The sequence below is a fragment of the Corythoichthys intestinalis genome, chromosome 1, assembly GCF_030265065.1.
Source record: "Corythoichthys intestinalis isolate RoL2023-P3 chromosome 1, ASM3026506v1, whole genome shotgun sequence".
In the NCBI taxonomy this organism is placed as follows: Eukaryota; Metazoa; Chordata; class Actinopteri; order Syngnathiformes; family Syngnathidae; genus Corythoichthys; species Corythoichthys intestinalis.
The window spans coordinates 36399131-36415836 of record NC_080395.1 but is presented as its reverse complement, the minus strand read 5'-3'; the positions used below and the strand labels follow the sequence as shown (position 1 = coordinate 36415836).

At 37.9% G+C, this 16706-nt stretch overlaps 1 protein-coding gene across 1 annotated transcript in view; it reads right to left on the bottom strand.

The window, feature by feature from the left end:
* Nucleotides 1–15701, bottom strand: part of spata17 (spermatogenesis associated 17) — a 71971-nt gene extending 56270 nt beyond the window's left edge. Inside the window, exons 1-5 of the mRNA XM_057851972.1 lie at nucleotides 15619–15701; nucleotides 15205–15294; nucleotides 14158–14239; nucleotides 8499–8549; nucleotides 3613–3716 (exon numbers count right to left, since the gene is read on the bottom strand). Of these exons, the coding sequence (XP_057707955.1) occupies nucleotides 3613–3716; nucleotides 8499–8549; nucleotides 14158–14239; nucleotides 15205–15294; nucleotides 15619–15686 (395 nt within the window). The 5' untranslated portion in view covers nucleotides 15687–15701. The remainder of the gene's footprint in view (nucleotides 1–3612; nucleotides 3717–8498; nucleotides 8550–14157; nucleotides 14240–15204; nucleotides 15295–15618) is intronic.
* Between the last annotated feature and the right edge of the window lie 1005 nt (nucleotides 15702–16706).

The following is a 16706-nucleotide window of genomic DNA, read 5'->3' as shown; positions in this document are numbered from 1 at the left end:
TTTCAAAGCTTATACGGTAGATGCAAAACATCTGCACTCAAATGTAGAAATTTTGCAAAGTCTGAAATAGCAGTCTGTTAGCAAACCTTTCAAACTTCTAGAATGTAAAAGAAATTATAAAATTCATTAAATCTTCAATAAGAATATTAAAAAGACCTGTAACTTGAAGACAGGTGTGTAACTTTTTATATACACCGTGTACTTGTGATACAAAAGTTTGACACAAAAATACATTACAGTGATACGTCGTTACTTCGCGCTTCAAACTTCGCGGCCTCAGTCCATTGCAGATTTTTTTTTTAAAATTAAAAAATGAATAAATAAATACAGATAAGCTGTCCCGATCTGTCACTCTCCCTCCTGCTGCTTTTCTACGTCAGGCAGTGCACTGGAGTTGCTTATCAAAGTTAACGCTGATTGACAGACCTTGCCAGGGATGCTTGAAAGCTGAAACTTCAAAGCGCCGCATGTGTCTGTCAATGTTTAGCTTGTTAAACAGTTGCTGTGATAACTCATTGTGTGTAAGTGAGCAGATTTGAGTGGGCTCACTCAAAGAAGCATTTTACAAAGACAAGCATTTCTCTACTTTATTCTTGTTTAGAAATAATTCGGTGGGACAGTAACATGTTTAAAAATCATAATCATTACATTTGAAGTGCTTAAATACCTTTTTTTTTTTTTTTTTTTAAATTATACGGGGGAAAAAAGTTAAAAAAAAAAAAAATCTTCTGTATGCAGTATCTCTTTCCAATGCTAAATCTGAATAAAGACATTGAACACACATCCCCCCCAAATTTTGGGGGGTGGGGGGCACATTACTTTGTGTTTTTTTCCACTTATAGCGGCGGGTTTTGGTCCCCATTAACCGCGAAAAACAAGGGATCACTGTATTTGAAATTCCCTAAGATGAGAAATAATATTAGCAGAGATGTAAAATATGTGGAATGCATGCTCACTTACCATATATACGTTTTATTGATCGTTTTTGTCATTATGTCATATTTAAAGATTTATGGTTATTTCGCGACGGTTGGAATCGAAATCCACGTTTGTGCCGCATGTGTATGTAAATCCGTGTGCCAGAAAATATTTTGAACAAAACGTTTATCATCATCTAGCAACCCGGAATTAATGTGTTCAACTATTAAGGTTTTACTTCATATCAATCAAATGTTTTGTCTGTATCTGATTTGTGATCGTTATATTGTTTTATTAACATTGTATTAAAGTATTGAGACATTATTTAACTCTATTATATAATCACATGTTACTCTATAATTTTCCTTGATATATAGTTGTTGCATGGTTGTTTTTGTGCATTTTCTGGGAATGACTTTGAAAATGTTATGGTCATAGTGCCATTTGCCTCTATGGCATGTGACTGACAGACTGAATAACGATGCAACGCAACAAACATAGTTATGCAATTGATGTGAGTTTATTCTATATATATAGATTTTTTTTTCCAAATTACCAAATTAAAATGTAGGTGCAAACTGTAATACAAGTCAACGAGAATGGGCAGTAAAATCATAGATTACTATGCACAGCTGATCGGCCTGTGCTAAATGGGATCCATTAGTCCAATTTTGAATAATTCATTCAGTGCGCTGGACAGGCATACAGTCCTACAGAGGAAAGGAGCATGCTGGTGGATTAAAAAGCAGACCTTTACGTGATGACTGATCAGGCAGCGAGGAGCTCAGCAGCTCACAGAGAACGGATGTTTCAAATAAACACCCGAGCGGTTTTAATTGATCGTGACCTCGGTGGCACTAAATAAACATGTGATTAAGTGGAGACAAAATGACCTTAACAACCTCACCGCAGCAGTTGAGGGGCTTTGTAGAATCATTGAGAACGTCAGAGATGACAACTTAACAAGCTAAATTATTTAGAATAATCTTGGTATATTAATATTGTTTAAATTTAACAAAACGTTAACCCTTATTTTAAAGAAATGTTAAACCTTATTTTGTTTCTCAACAGCATGAAAAGTTGATGCGTTCAAATTATGCCAATACAATTGGATGTTTTTTAGATTACAAATGCTTATCTTGCAGATTGGACAGTGATGTGTTTAATAACAGGCACTTGGATTCATTTTGTGTGAATGATTAAAAAAAAAACAAAAAAACACACACAACAAAAAAAGGCCAAAAAAGGTATCAAAATGAGGTTGTGCATGTATCCGTCTTTGTTAATGTAGTGAAGTGGCAACACTTGCTTAATGAGTTTAAACAGCCTGCTCCTACCTCCCTCTACCGAAGGTGGAAATGCTGTTGGGAAGTAGGTGGGAAGTCAGTGATCCAAGGCGTACGCTAACAAATTTACATTTAATTTTAGCAGAAGCCTAAAGATATTTTGTGATAAAATATATTATCAAAGTTAAAATATGACTTATTAACTATGTGTTTTTTTTTTTTTTTTTTGTCACGAGTAAAAGATGGTGTAGCTCTAGCAGTAGGCCCCGGAGCGCATGGTGTTATATTAATGCAGCAGCTGGGGTTCACATGAGAGGCTAATTTTTAATTTCTTCACATCGTTCACTTCTCCTTTCGTTTAGCCTCAAGCACTTTAAAGGATTTTTCTCCTTCCCTCTTCTTAGCGCTTTGGCTCTTTGTCTCTCTCTGTCACTTTTATTCCCTTACATTTTCTCTGAGGTAATATCTTGTTCGCAAGGATGAGTCTCAGCACCAATGTCGCTCTTGCTTGGTCCCTCACACACACGTCTGAGGTAACCAATCAGATCTTATGAAGTCATTTCAGGAGATTATTGATCAACCTTATGTTTCTGTTATAGAACTTTAAAACAGATTGTGCACTGTAACACTACTGTTATTTCTGTATACTGCATGAACAAACTTATCTAGTGCTTTAAAATCACCATGTTTTACAACCTTTGTAAAAATAAATAGAATAACTTTGTAATGCTATGGGGAAGTCATAATATGAGGATTAAAAGGAAAGACAATATGTAGTATAAATGTGAAAGAACTAAACAAAGTCAAATTTCTTAAACCTCTGATAATAGAGAAAACAATTTAAAAAAAAAGTTACGTCAGTTGCAACTTGATCACAGGTGCATGTGATAATGGGCATTGATGACATCTTTAGGAAGGGCGTGTAATCTGGGATACTCGCATTTGATTGGATGAAATTGTATCGCACTGATTAAATTGTGTGCTCCTATGTCCAGCATAACATTTCTTGGAAATACTTAATAAATTGTGTGTTTAACTATCAAGATTTTTTCTGCAAGGATGCACATGTAAATGTATTATTTTACAAGGATAAAAATATGTAAAATTTTAAGAAAAAGTAATAATCTCAAAAGTAGAGCTATTATATTATCTCATGTTAGTCTGAGAAAATTTAATGTAAACATTGTTTAGGTTCCTGGTTACTGTTACATTTACATTTCAAAGATATTTCTGACATTTCATCTTTTTTATGTGCGTTTATGACTTTTATATCATACATTTCATTTTCTATGAGTTTCTATGTAGTCCTTTGTATGTTACAATTTGAATCAAGTACAAAAATTTTTTAAAAGTACACTTTGTAAGGTTTTAAAATGAAATTATGAATAATGTTTTTTTTTTTTTTTACCTCACTATTTCATTTGTTCTGCATAGCTTTTGCAGAAAGCTCTTGCGTGAATAGAAGCTATGGATGTACTTCCGCACATAGAAACCTCTCCACCGTCGTTGGATCTGGAGAGAGGGAAAGCATGGAAGAAGACATTACGTAAATAGATGACCATATTAATGGCCTGAACAACAGCCTTAAATCACACATCATATCATTAGGCATTTTCTCACTGTCATGATGGAGGGACAAGCCAAGGTGGGATGGACAGCTGTCAGAGCTCCATATGTTTTATTGCGACGCTGCAGATTGATTGTCGGGGCTGCAGATTAGCCTCTCCTCGCACACACCCACATGTGTGAGTGAAGCATTGTGAGGCAGAAGCCTGGATGTCCTTCAGACTAATTAGGAGATTAAAACAACAACGTGTAAAAGAATCATCACACTATCAGACGAAGGAGTGGGAGAGACGACGAATGGAGGATGGGGAAGAAAAACAACAAAGAGCAAAATGAGAATTAGCATTGATCTGCCAGTCAATAGATAATTTTAAATAAAGTAATTGCCGCCTCTCGAGTTCACGCTGACCTTTGTTGACAAGTGAAATCAATGCTGTTGAATCTGATACAAATCCGAGGTGCAGCATGTAAACATTGGTTTCTATTATGGCGCTAATACATTATCCTCCGTTAGCTAGCGTGGCACCATAAACTGGAGGGGAATGACAAGAATGATTCAAAGGAAGTGTCACAGGGGGATTCGAAGATGATTGTTTCTCCCACTGTGTCTTTTCGCTTCCATTCACACGCCACCAAATATTTCTTTGGTAATAAAGGCTTGGAGAGTACCGACGCCCTTCACTGATTCGTTCTTGTAAAGGGTCACTGGGACTGAATTTCAGCCTTATTCGCATGTGCACGTACTCTTGCAGAGAGTGCAAGTGAGAGGTCGCACGCAAGTTTTGCAACACAAAGCGAGTTCTTTAACTTTTGTGCACATTTCGATGCCAAAATGTCAATAATAAAAACAGAAAATAAAACTACGCCACACCTCAACAAGTCATTAAGGCACAGGTGTCAAACTCAGATTTGGCCCGCTACATCATTTTGTGTGCCTGCAATTGTAAATTACGTGCATCGACTTAATGTTTCTTGCTAAATAAAATTGAACTCAAATTTCTGTAGTCGTATTGTTTTTTTTTGTTTTCTTTAAAATTCAAAATAAATATTTTTTCACATATCAAAAATAAAAACATTTGGTTTTTCCATTTTTAATTTTTTTTTATTAAAATAAAAAATGTATAAATAAAAAAACAAACATTTTATATACATTTTACATTAAATATTAGAGATGGGAATCTTAGGGCCCCTAACGATTCGATTACGATTCAGAGGCTCCGATTCGATTATAAATCGATTATTGATGCACCCCCCCCCACACTTTTAATGTTTTGTACATTAGTTCATTCAAAAATCCTCTCAGGCTAAACCAAACTACTGTTTCAGTATCAAGTTAACAGTTAATAACAGTAAATAAAATGCTCAAGTCCCCATTCTGTATCAGCAGCTTGAAAAGACATTCAATTAATTTTATGTTGTGAATCAACCGGTAAAGTTGTTAAAATTGCTCCCGTTATTAAATAATTTCCCATGTCTACTTTTGACATGTCAAAGTTTTAAAACCGTTTCATCATTTAAAGATAAGATTTTGCGGATTTAGGAGTATTTCAGATAAAAAGTTAATTAGGTTCTCTACAACAGAGCCTTCTGGAGAAGTCTACTGCTTTGAGATGGCGACTGTTTACTAACACAGGCAAGTCTGTCATTTCACATCTAGATCTACATATATGTGATATCTACCGTAGCCGTATGTGGCGGTATGTTTGTAGCAACTGGCAACTGGGCGTTGTTTGCAGCAGCTGTCAGGTATCGGTATTATTGTTTTTTTATCTAGCGGCATGAGTTGAACATGATATTTACTCTCGGTCCGTTCCTCATTGTGTCCCGAAGACCGCGCTGACTGAGTTTTAGTTCCGCTTTACCTGGTATAATTCAGTAGTCCGAATTTGGATGTTTATGACTCGTTCTCGAATCTTCCACGGCCGAATCGCGAATAATCTAAGAATTGGAAATTTTCGCCTCCTCTATTAAATATAATTATACAGTACTGTATATGAGATGAAAAAGGCTAAAAAATGTAGACTTTGACAATTTTTAGGTCAACGTCTCTAAACGTTTCGACTATCATCAAAATATTGTTCATTAATTGTATAATCAATTAGTCGATCAATTACGGCAGCCCTTTTTGGGAAAATTGGATGTCCACTGAAGTTCTTTAAATAGTAATAGTAGCAATAAAAAAACATATTCACTCTTTTATTTGATATAAACACTTTTACAACTTACAACTACGCTGTGTAACAATATCAAACATAGTACACTACCACTAACCATTTATAATCTTATTTTAAGATACTTGTGGTCATTTTGCAGTTCATTTTTCAGTGGCTATAACTAACTTCTCTTCTGGGGCCAGTGCCTTGGTCAAGGTAATGGCAGGTCTGTTCCTATAATGCTCATTTTGACTTTAGTGTTGGGACGATGTGAAGAATTCCAGACAAAACCCTCATTAATCTGTAAAAGTGAAACACTAACTTTGTAAAGAAAAGTCTTATTTGGCCCTCGTGGGGTTTCAAATTTAGATCTTTCTTACATCAACCGCGGAGTCAATTCCCTGCTCCATTCGCGTTTACTTTCTTTCCATTAAAATTGCGATTGTGCTCTAAAAGGAAGCAGGGATATTTTATAAGGGCCATAAAGGAGCTCTTAGTTCACCTTAAGAAGCTTTTTCTCAACTGCACATGGTAACAGCAACCCCTGACCTTTCATCTCAGTGACCTACACCGGCGGTGTCTCCTCCTGGATATATGATCAGCTTAATATGACATTTACTGAAGTAATTGGGTGGTCAGTTTTAGTTGTTGTCCCAATAAAATTGTAAAACTTAAATGGATTCAATTTCCAAGCTTTCTGACAAATGTTCATCCAGCTGGTCAGCAACACAACCTCTTCATTAAAGTGTGTCTTTTTTTCCCTCTATGTTGGCCTATAAAACCCCTAATTGTTGACACAGAATGAAGCCGTTAGCCCCCCCCCCCCCAAAAGATTGAATTGTAAAAACTATTAGGTTTCCGTGCAAATGTATTGTAAACGCCAAAAACATGTGTCATAGTTCGTGTGTGTGATATAGGGGCTGGAAAGTAGCAGCTGCATATAATAAATGGGAAAATTGAACACTGCATTGTTTTTTCAACATTACTACAAGATACATATGAAAGCCTTCACCTATGGACAGGTAAAGTTTGAATACTGCATTGATTTTTCAACATTACAACAAGATACATGTGAAAGCCTTCATCTATTGACAGGGAAGTTTAGACCATTGTGAGACAGATTCAGTTTAAAAAAAAAAAAAAAAATACAGATGAGCCGATCGCGTAGTCTCACTCTCCCCCCTGCTGCACTTTGTTGGTCAGGCAGTGCGCTGGAGTTGCTTACTAAAGTTAACGATGATTGACAGACGTTTAATGTTTGATCTTGCTACACATGGTTGGAAGCCGAAGTTTCAAAGTGCCGCATGTGTCAATCACTGTTTAACTTGTTAAATAGTTGCTGTGGCAACTCATTGTGTGTGAGTGAGCAGCTTGAGCGGATTTGAGAGGACTCATTCAAGGAAGCATTTATTAAAGACAAGCACTTTTCTACTTTATTCTTGTTCAAAAATAATTCGGTGGGACAGGAACATGTTTAACACTTACCATAATTATTACATTTGAAGTGCTTAAAAAAACATTTATTAAAATATATACATATAGATAACTTTTTTTAAAATTATATTTTGAGGAAAATATTGAAAAAACATGTCTTATATGTTTCTCTTTCCAATGCTAAATCTGGATAATAACATTAAACACAGAAAAAAAAAATGTTTTTGGTGTATGCTACTTGCAGTTTTTCACTTATCGCGCCGGGTTCTGACCCTATTAACTGCGAAAAAAGAGGGATCACTGTACTGATGTGTTCTCAAAATGTTCATACAACCCGGATTCTAAAAAGAAACATTTGATGACACCATAAAATTTAAAATTAACATATTTTTCATACATTTTCTCAATTTAAACTTTGCCCGCTAACCTATGTTCTAGTCTGAAAAAAGAAATTTTTGCACTTTCACATCACTGCATTCAGTTTTTATTCACAATTTGTATAGTGTCCCAACTTTTTTTTTTTTTGCACCTCAGGATATTTTTTTAGCACCCCCAACTTTTGAAGATCAATATATTGTCTTTTAAATATTAGGTTTCAAAAAGTTTCAAAGCCTGGTATCACAAAACATATTTTACAAACTTGCTTTCGGCCAGAAGATCAACATGCACGTTGCAAAAAGATCGTGTGGATTTTGCTTTATTCGATGCGCAAGAAGACGTGAGCGTTGTGGTAACTTCACCATGACAGTGCGCTCGTTCATGTTGTCCCGAGCAACTGATAGTTTTCCCTGGCTGAGAAGAACATCAACATACTGAGCAACCTAACTGTGTGGAAGTTTTTTTTCCTTTTTCCCTCAAACTCAAGGGGGTCAAATTGAGCTGTGGAGGATCTTGGAAGTATCCTTTCAGGGGCGGGCTGGGAGAACTTGTAATTAATATAAATATCTTTGTGAAATTTTCTGACTTATCTCATATTCCATTCTGAAAAAAATCAAAAGACATTTTTCACTGTGATGGTCATTTTGCCACAACGTAGGTATATGATATTCTCACTATAGCCACTCTAGATCAGTTGTCCCATCACAGTGTGTCCCTCCATCATGACAGTATATTTGTTAACAGACACAGCGGCAATATTTACCCTGACCGCCATCGCGTTGTAGAAATCCATCTTCATGATAAAATATGCTGCCTGTGAACACAAAAGGAAAAGATGGCGTTACATGTTGTCTTGCGGCCCTCTGATCTGTCCACAGCAGGCGTCAAAGATAAAGAGCTCTTTATACATAATACATTTCACACAGGCAGCACAGATAGGGCCACTCCAGAGGAGAGGAGAGGAGGGGAAAGCACCAGAGAAGAAAAAGACAAAGAGTCAGGGGGGTTTGGAGGTAGCGAGAGAGAGTGATTAGGGGGACTTTGTATCAAGGGGAGGACAGTGCTCTTTTAATACACCAACACACGCAAGGGCCAGGAAAATCTATGGCGTTGAAGCAGCGAGCTAATGGAGATGTATGACGGCCAAACGCTCTCCTCTGGATTTCATAATCAATGACAGCGCTGCCAGAAGAGACTCACAAAAGGCCAGAGAATATGTTGTGGCACACTCACAGCAATTGTGCTGAGCCGACCACTGGGGGCACATTTTGGTAGCAAATAGAAAGAATTCAATATCTAAAAAGAAATCTTTTTTCCTTTTTTTCCCTTTTTTTTTTTAAATAACAAAGGGGAATACACGAAGGATACTTGAAAAGGAGCTGTAAATTCAGCTTTGTGTTTTGAGATGAGGATTTTGTTCAACTAACCCTATTCATGTTAGTCAGTAGACAAGGTAAGACAGTATAAGTCCTGGCTGGGTTACTTGCCTTACTTTATCTGCCAAGATATTAAATGCTTATTTGGAATTCAACCTGTGAAAGTTTTGATGCAGGTTCTGGTAATATAGCACACAATGGACACAGGTCATTGGGGTGCATATGAACACCTCACACATTACTCAATTCAGCCAATCAAATCATTTATTCAGAGCAGACTTACGAGTAGAACAAGGGGTTGCGTGCGAAGCAAACTTGAATGGTAAATGCTCTTTGAACTGTATAGCGTTTTTCTACCTCAAAACACTTTGATACTGTCACCTCATTCACCTATTGATGACACAGCATCAGGAGCGACGTGGGGTTCAGTATCTTGCCCAAGGATACTTTGAAATGGTCATCAGTACAGAGATCAAACCCACAACCTATGGGTTGGGAGACAATTACTCTACCACTGTGCCATGCCACTCCACCCACTTTAGTAGATGGCAACAAATAATGTGATAGATGTTGTATAGTTGTTAGTAGCAGCAAGTATTAGAATTATTTCTTGATATACACTATATTAAAAAAAAAACATTGCACCAAATTAACATGCTCAACCTGTTAACCTCAAACTGTTATTGTGCATTATATTTGTTTTAAGGCCGGGACTTTTAACGCGTTAATTTCGATTAATTAATTATAAAGCTTTTGACGCGTTAAAGATTTTAACGCAATTAATTGTTTCAGCTCCAATTGTCCGCATGCGGAACCTTCCTACTCATGTATGTGTTTCTGGTACGCCGGTAAATCTGACACACACAAACGCTAACAGTGTCAGTGATGGGAGATGACGTTGTATCTGGACAGTTAGGGGCTAGTTTTTACCTATACAACGCGTTCTGATGGGACAATGGACAAGAGCATCGTTTTGTGCAACTTGCCAACGCGGCCGCGCGCCTTCCTCGCCCCCCTCTTCCCACCCGGCCTTTAACCAGGGCGCGGTGGCGGCGAGGGTCCCGGCGGGGTCGGCTTGGCGGTCGCGGTTTCCCCCAGCGGGCCGCCTCAGCCTGTGCAAGCTGCTATATGATTACAAAGAAGACCTATTGAAGTCTGTCGAGTATGTTGCTTTAACACGGGACCACTGGACTTCATTGATCAATTCTAACTATCTTGGAGTGACTGCACATACAATACAAGTCGTCAACAATGAATGGTATTTGGCGTCTTTCGTCCTGACTGCAAAAAGCCACGACAGACACTATGCAGTAAACTGCAGACCATTTTTTTTGGGTACGGATTGTTAAAAAACTTAATGTTGAAGTGTTGTGTTGCACTTTAATTGTTATTTTCTTGCAGTTTTATTATCAGTGTTTATATTTCACTATTTGATAGAAAATGTTTGGCAATATTTTATGCCTCATAGTTTTATCTTGTATACTACGCACTGGAAAGTAGTTAGTTACTGTTTTTTAACTGTTTACATATCTAAAGAAAAATGTTTTCAAAGAACATGAATAATCAGGGTGTCTGAAACACTTGAAACCTGAACAGCTGTATGAGCACTTTGACCAATGGTTTGCTGATGACATTACATATTGACAGCAATAAATTTGTTGTTAAGCTCAAAAAGGCTTTTTTATTGAGAACATGATTTGTTTTGTCAATATATGGTTTTCAATTAGAATGCGATTAATTTCGATGAATTAATTACAGACCCTGTAATTAACTCGATTCAAATTTTAATCGAGTCCCACCACTAATATGTTTATAATGAAACGTAAACTTTAACATTCATTCATTTTCCTGACTGCTTATCCTGACTGGACTCAATGCCAGCCAATTATGGGCTGTAGGTGAGGTACACACTCAACAGGTTACAAGCCAATTGTAGGTCAAGTACAGTGAGGAAAATAAGTATTTGAACACCCTGTGATTTTGCAAGTTCTCTAACTTAGAAATGATGGGCGGGTTTGACATTTTCATGGTAGGTGCTTGTCCACTGTGAGAGACGATCTAAAAAAAAAATCCAGCAATCACAGTGTATGATTTTTTTAACACTTAAGTTGTATTAAACTGCTGCAAAAATAAGTATTTGAACACCTGTCTATTAGCTAGTGGAATTTTTGACCTGTTTGAGGCAGTTAGTTGCATATAAACACCTGCCAACACCACACACCTCAAAGCACTGTCAAAAGACACCAGAGACCGAATTAGAGACCTTTACAAGGCTGGAAAGGGTTACAGGGCGATTGCCAAGCAGCTTGGTGGTATAAGATCCACCGCTGGAGCAATTATTAGAAAATGGAAGGAGCTAAACATGACAGTCAATCTCCCTCGGACTGGGGGTTCATGCAAGATCTACCTCGTAGGGTCTCAATGATCCTAAGAATTGTGAGGAATCAGCCAAGTAATGAAACGTAAACTTTAACATTCATTCATTTTCCTCACTACTTATCCTGACTGGACTTGATGCCAGCCAATTATGGGCAGTACGTGAGGTACACACTCAACAGGTTACCAGCCAATCGTATGTCACGTACAGTGAAGAAAATGAGTATTTGAAAACCCTGCGATTTTGCAAGTTTTCATTGTAGGTGCTTGTCCACTGTGAGAGATGATCTAAAAAAAAAAAAAAATCCAGAAATCACAGTGAATGATTTTTTAACAATTGATTTGTATGATACTTATTCTACTAAATGAGTGGAGGTGGACTTTTTGAGTCTGACTTTTTGAGCTGTTTGAGGCAGTTAGTTGCATATAAACACCTGCCCACACCACACACCTCAAAGCGCTGTCCAAAGACACCAGAGACTGAATCGCAGACCTTTACAAGGCTGGAAAGAGTTACGGGGCAATTGCCAAGCAGCTTGGTGGTATAAGATCCACTGTTGGAGCAATTATTAGAAAATGGAAAAAGCTAAACATGACAGTCAATCTCCCTCGGACTGGGGGTTCATGCAAGATCTACCTCGTAGGGTCTCAATGATCTTAAGAATGGTGAGGAATCAGCCAAAAACCATACAGAAGGAGCTGGTCAATGACCTGAAAGGAGGTGGGACCGCCATTTTCAAGGGTTCTGTTGGTAATACACTAAGACATGGGTTTAAAATCATGCATGGCACGGCAGGTTCCCCTGCTTAAACCAGCACATGTCCAGGCCTATTTTAAGTTTGCCAATGACCATTTGGATGATCCAGATGAGTAATGGGAGAAAGTCATGTGGTCATATGAGAACTTTTTTTTCTTAATTCAACTCAAAGTGTTTGGAGGAAGAAGAATGATGAGTACAATCGCAAAAATACCATCCCTACTGTGAAGAATGGGGGTGGTAGCATCATGGTTTGGGGGTGTTTTTCTGCACGTGGGACTGGACGACTGCACTGTATTAAGGAGAGGATGACCAGGGCCATGTATTGTGCGAATGTCATTTAGAGCATTGAAAATGGTTCGTGACTGGGTCTTCCAACACGACAATGGCCCGAAGCACCCAGCCAGAACAACCAAGGAGTTGCTTCATAAAAACGATATTAAGGTTCTAGATGGGCTTGGCCAGTCTCCAGACCAAAGCCCAACAGAAAATCTTTGGAGGAAGCCCAAACTCTGTTTCTCAGTGACAGTCCAGAAACCTGATGGATCTAAAGAAGATCTGTGTTGAGCAGTGGTGTAAAATACTTGCTGCAGTGTGTGCATACCTGGTGAAAAGTTACAGGAAATGTCTAACTTCTGTAATTGTAAACAAAACCTACTGTACCAAATATTGACATGGATTTTCTCAGGTGTTCAAATGCTTATTTGCAGCAGTATAATACAAATCAATTGTTAAAAAAAAATCATACACTGTGATTTCTGGATTTTTGTTTTTTTAGATTGTCTCTCACAGTGGACAAGCACCCACCATAAAAATTTCAAATCATTTCCAAGTGGGAGAACTTGCAAAAACACAGGGTGTTCAAATACTTATTTTCTTCACTACATAGACAAACAACCTTTCATACTCAAAATCATACCCTTACAGAATTGTGGATGTCCAATCAGCCTGGCTATGCTATTGTAAACTATGTAGAATGTGTTTCTCTTCAGCATATATTTTGGAATGTTGGAAGAAATTATTACTGCACCCGAACTATCTACATTGGTGCCCTTCAGAATATCAAAAAAATAGAACATATTTGACTTTATAAATTCAATTTTGGCCTCCTCGTTGGGGGACAAATTATTTGGCAATGCTTTATGATGAATTCTAGTATTCTACCATTTGTTGCGCTCCGAACATTGGATTTAAGAAATGTTCCTGAATTGGACTTTTTAAAAAACTTTTAATGGGGGATCCCTTGAGTAGGGGAATGGGGCCTCAGTGGGCTAATTCAAAACTGTGCAAAGTGTGAGTGATTTAAATGAGCGCTCGTCTGTTCCCAAACAGCCTCTTTTTAGCCCATATGCGCAATGTGACACATCCTTCATCGTTTATTTCAGTGCCCCTCGCTGCCATCTCCCCCGTTTTTTTGAACGTGTCCCAAATGGCGGCTGGCAGTTATGCTTTAGCAAACAGTCAATTTAGGGGCATGATAAATAGCTTGTTGTGATACGTTTACAAAACTCAATCCAGGGGAAAATTATATGTGAGAGCACTGGGTATTGGATCCGGTATCAACAATCTGTTCAATTAAGAAGCAGTTGGAGGCAATATGCCGAAAAGGCGGCCTTGTTTTACTAAAGCACACAAACACAAGCACACGCGCTTACGCACACTCCTACTATATCCATTTGCCTCACTCTATTCCTCACCGCACTTGTTTTAAATGCATCCCAGGAATTGAGATGCAGATAAAATTCCATCGCATATTACATCATATATCCTAAGTGCTAATTTCCCAATGTGTAATGAGTGAATTATATTTCTTAAGGTCAGATGCAGTGACTTAGGCATATAGCAATTGAATTCTAATGCATGCTATCATAACTGAATCAATACATCTATAGCTGTTCCTAGTTCTGCCTTACCATCACCATTTGTCTGCAACGTGCCCTTGCTTTGAAGCCCCGCCATATCTTCTGTATAATGACCGCTTTCTCGTGCAGACGCCTGCCATGAAGTCATATTGGGAAGAGGATTAGATGGGTATTTTGTGCGGCTGAAATGGGGCGGAAAACTAAAATTAAATTGTGAATTTCTTTGTTAGTGTGTCAAATAAAACCTAAAATACATGATCATCCGCAAGAGCTGTAAATGGAAATAAAAAAGGTAGAAAGTAATCCTGCATGAAATTCATTTAAATTAGGTGTTTACTAATAGAGAAAAAACAATTATGAACTCATCCCACTTTATTGAAAAGCAAGGAAAACAGTGATTTTGATTTCTACGCACAAGCGTTATGTTGTAAAAGAATTGAATTAAAAGGTCAAAGGATCGTTAATGTAACACACAGACACTGAAAATTGCTGCTCCTCCAGGCCTTTCTATCTTGCCCGATGAGCCTGTCTCCCCCTTTATGCAGCGGCACACATTTGTATTCATCTTCAAACATACTCTAAATGCAAGTCCATTGCAAATCTCCACCTTCAATGAGGCCATCAATTTCCAAAAGGCCATTTATACACCCAGAAAATCAATGCTTATAGTGGGATAGCACAACCCCAGAGTTGCACTTAGGCAGCTAAAATTGTTGCTAATTATCCACTTAACGTATTGATCAATTAACTAAAGTAATCTGAATTAACCTACTGTCTGGAAGTTTGTCTGCTGACCCTGCAGAATGGTGCTGGGGTCGCAGTATAGAACAGGCATGGAGAGTGTGCGGAAGGTGCCCATGGGGCAAGTGACATTTATTCCTCGGGCCATTTGCAAAGCTCTACAAGTCCTACAATTATGGGAGAGAGTCAGTAGCAGGGTATTCCCTGGAAATCAACATAGCCATGCCTCCTTAGATGTTTTATAAACCCTGGAGGAAACTTAGAAGATAAAATGACTGGGCTGTATGAAATAAAGAGCATGTAATCTGTCAGTGTCACATGACAAATTAAGACATGGTACCTGAGTAAAAGAATTACCTGATGTAAAGGCGCACCCTGCAGCCTCGATACCATTTCTGAATTCGGAGTGCTGCTCGGCTTTCCTGCTGCCTGTTTGCCTCAGCTAACCTGAAGAAGGAAAAAGAAAACTATTTTCTCCCCTGATTTTTCTCACAAAAGAAAAAAAATATGTTTGACAAATAAAGTATGTGCACACTTAATTATGACTTTTACATCATGTTATCCAAACTAATTTAAATCTGCTGCAAAAAAATCGGCTTTTGATTCAATTTAAAACTTCATGTGGCAGCTACTTTAAATTATACACAGGTACATAATGTGAAAGTCTTCACAAACTCCTGCTAATTTAGCGTTAGCCTACTTTTAGCCGTGAGCTTTCATCTTCTCCCGCATAAATGTGTAGACGTTAGTGGCGTGCAACGTTGGTGATACCTTGATTTGTAGAACCTTAGCTTTCGGAACTCGACTAGCACGCACTGAATCTGCTGGAGGTCCGCCATGAGTATTCGCTTGTTCGGTTGTCATGGAAACACAGCTGCCAATCTACGGACCAGCCGCAGGTCACTTCCGGGGGGATTTATTTTTAACATTTTAATTAATTGTATTTTATTTTTTATTTCTTCTGAGGGAGGTCCTTCGACTGGAGCTTATTCTTTTCATTTGTAAAAAGACAGCGAGATTAGTTTTTATGTTTTGCTTTTACATACACTGACGCTAAATTTCCCTACTCTGCACGTTGGTAGCAACCACATTGTTTTAAAGCATTTTACGCTAATGGAGGGTAGCGTCAGTCCCTACAACGTGGTAGGCTAGTTCTTATTCAGTCCCAAAGGTGGGTTACATATTTATTTTTATCTGTTTGCTGACTACCAATGTGTTGTTTAGTCTGGTGCATGTAGTTTATGTTGAGTTTTATGGTAGTTAAAATGTGCAATGAAAATTTATACAACAGCATATGTGTACAGCCAATATTGGACAGAATCTGCAAAGAAATACCCCGGTGACTGAGTCCATGATAAATTTCAGCACAGTAACAATTGTTGCTTTAGTATTTACTCTTCCTTCAGCCTTATATATGTGAAAATGAAATAGCCAATCAATCAATAAAAAGAGAAATCAATCAAATCTAATAGATATTCATGTTCGCAAACATTTTTTTAAGTACACAAGAAATGAGTTTTCAATCATAAAAATTAACACCTCCTGCATATTTAAAATTCTTAAAACACACACAGAGTTAAAGCAGGAATGGGCAACAAATATTTTCTGAACTAGTTTAAAATTCCTCTTCTGTGGATGCAGATTGTGTGTATTGATTGATCTGCCAGTCCGCTGATCCTCCATTCCCTTCTATCATCCATTTCGCCTCTTTCCTGACAGTATCTTCATCTTTCCCTCTTCATCATGCAGTTATCAGTTTATTTCTACCTGCACTTCATCGCTCATTTCACCAGCCTCTCCTCCTCTTCAGCCATATTCACCTGTCGAAATGATCCCAGCGGCATGTCTGTCTGTGCAAG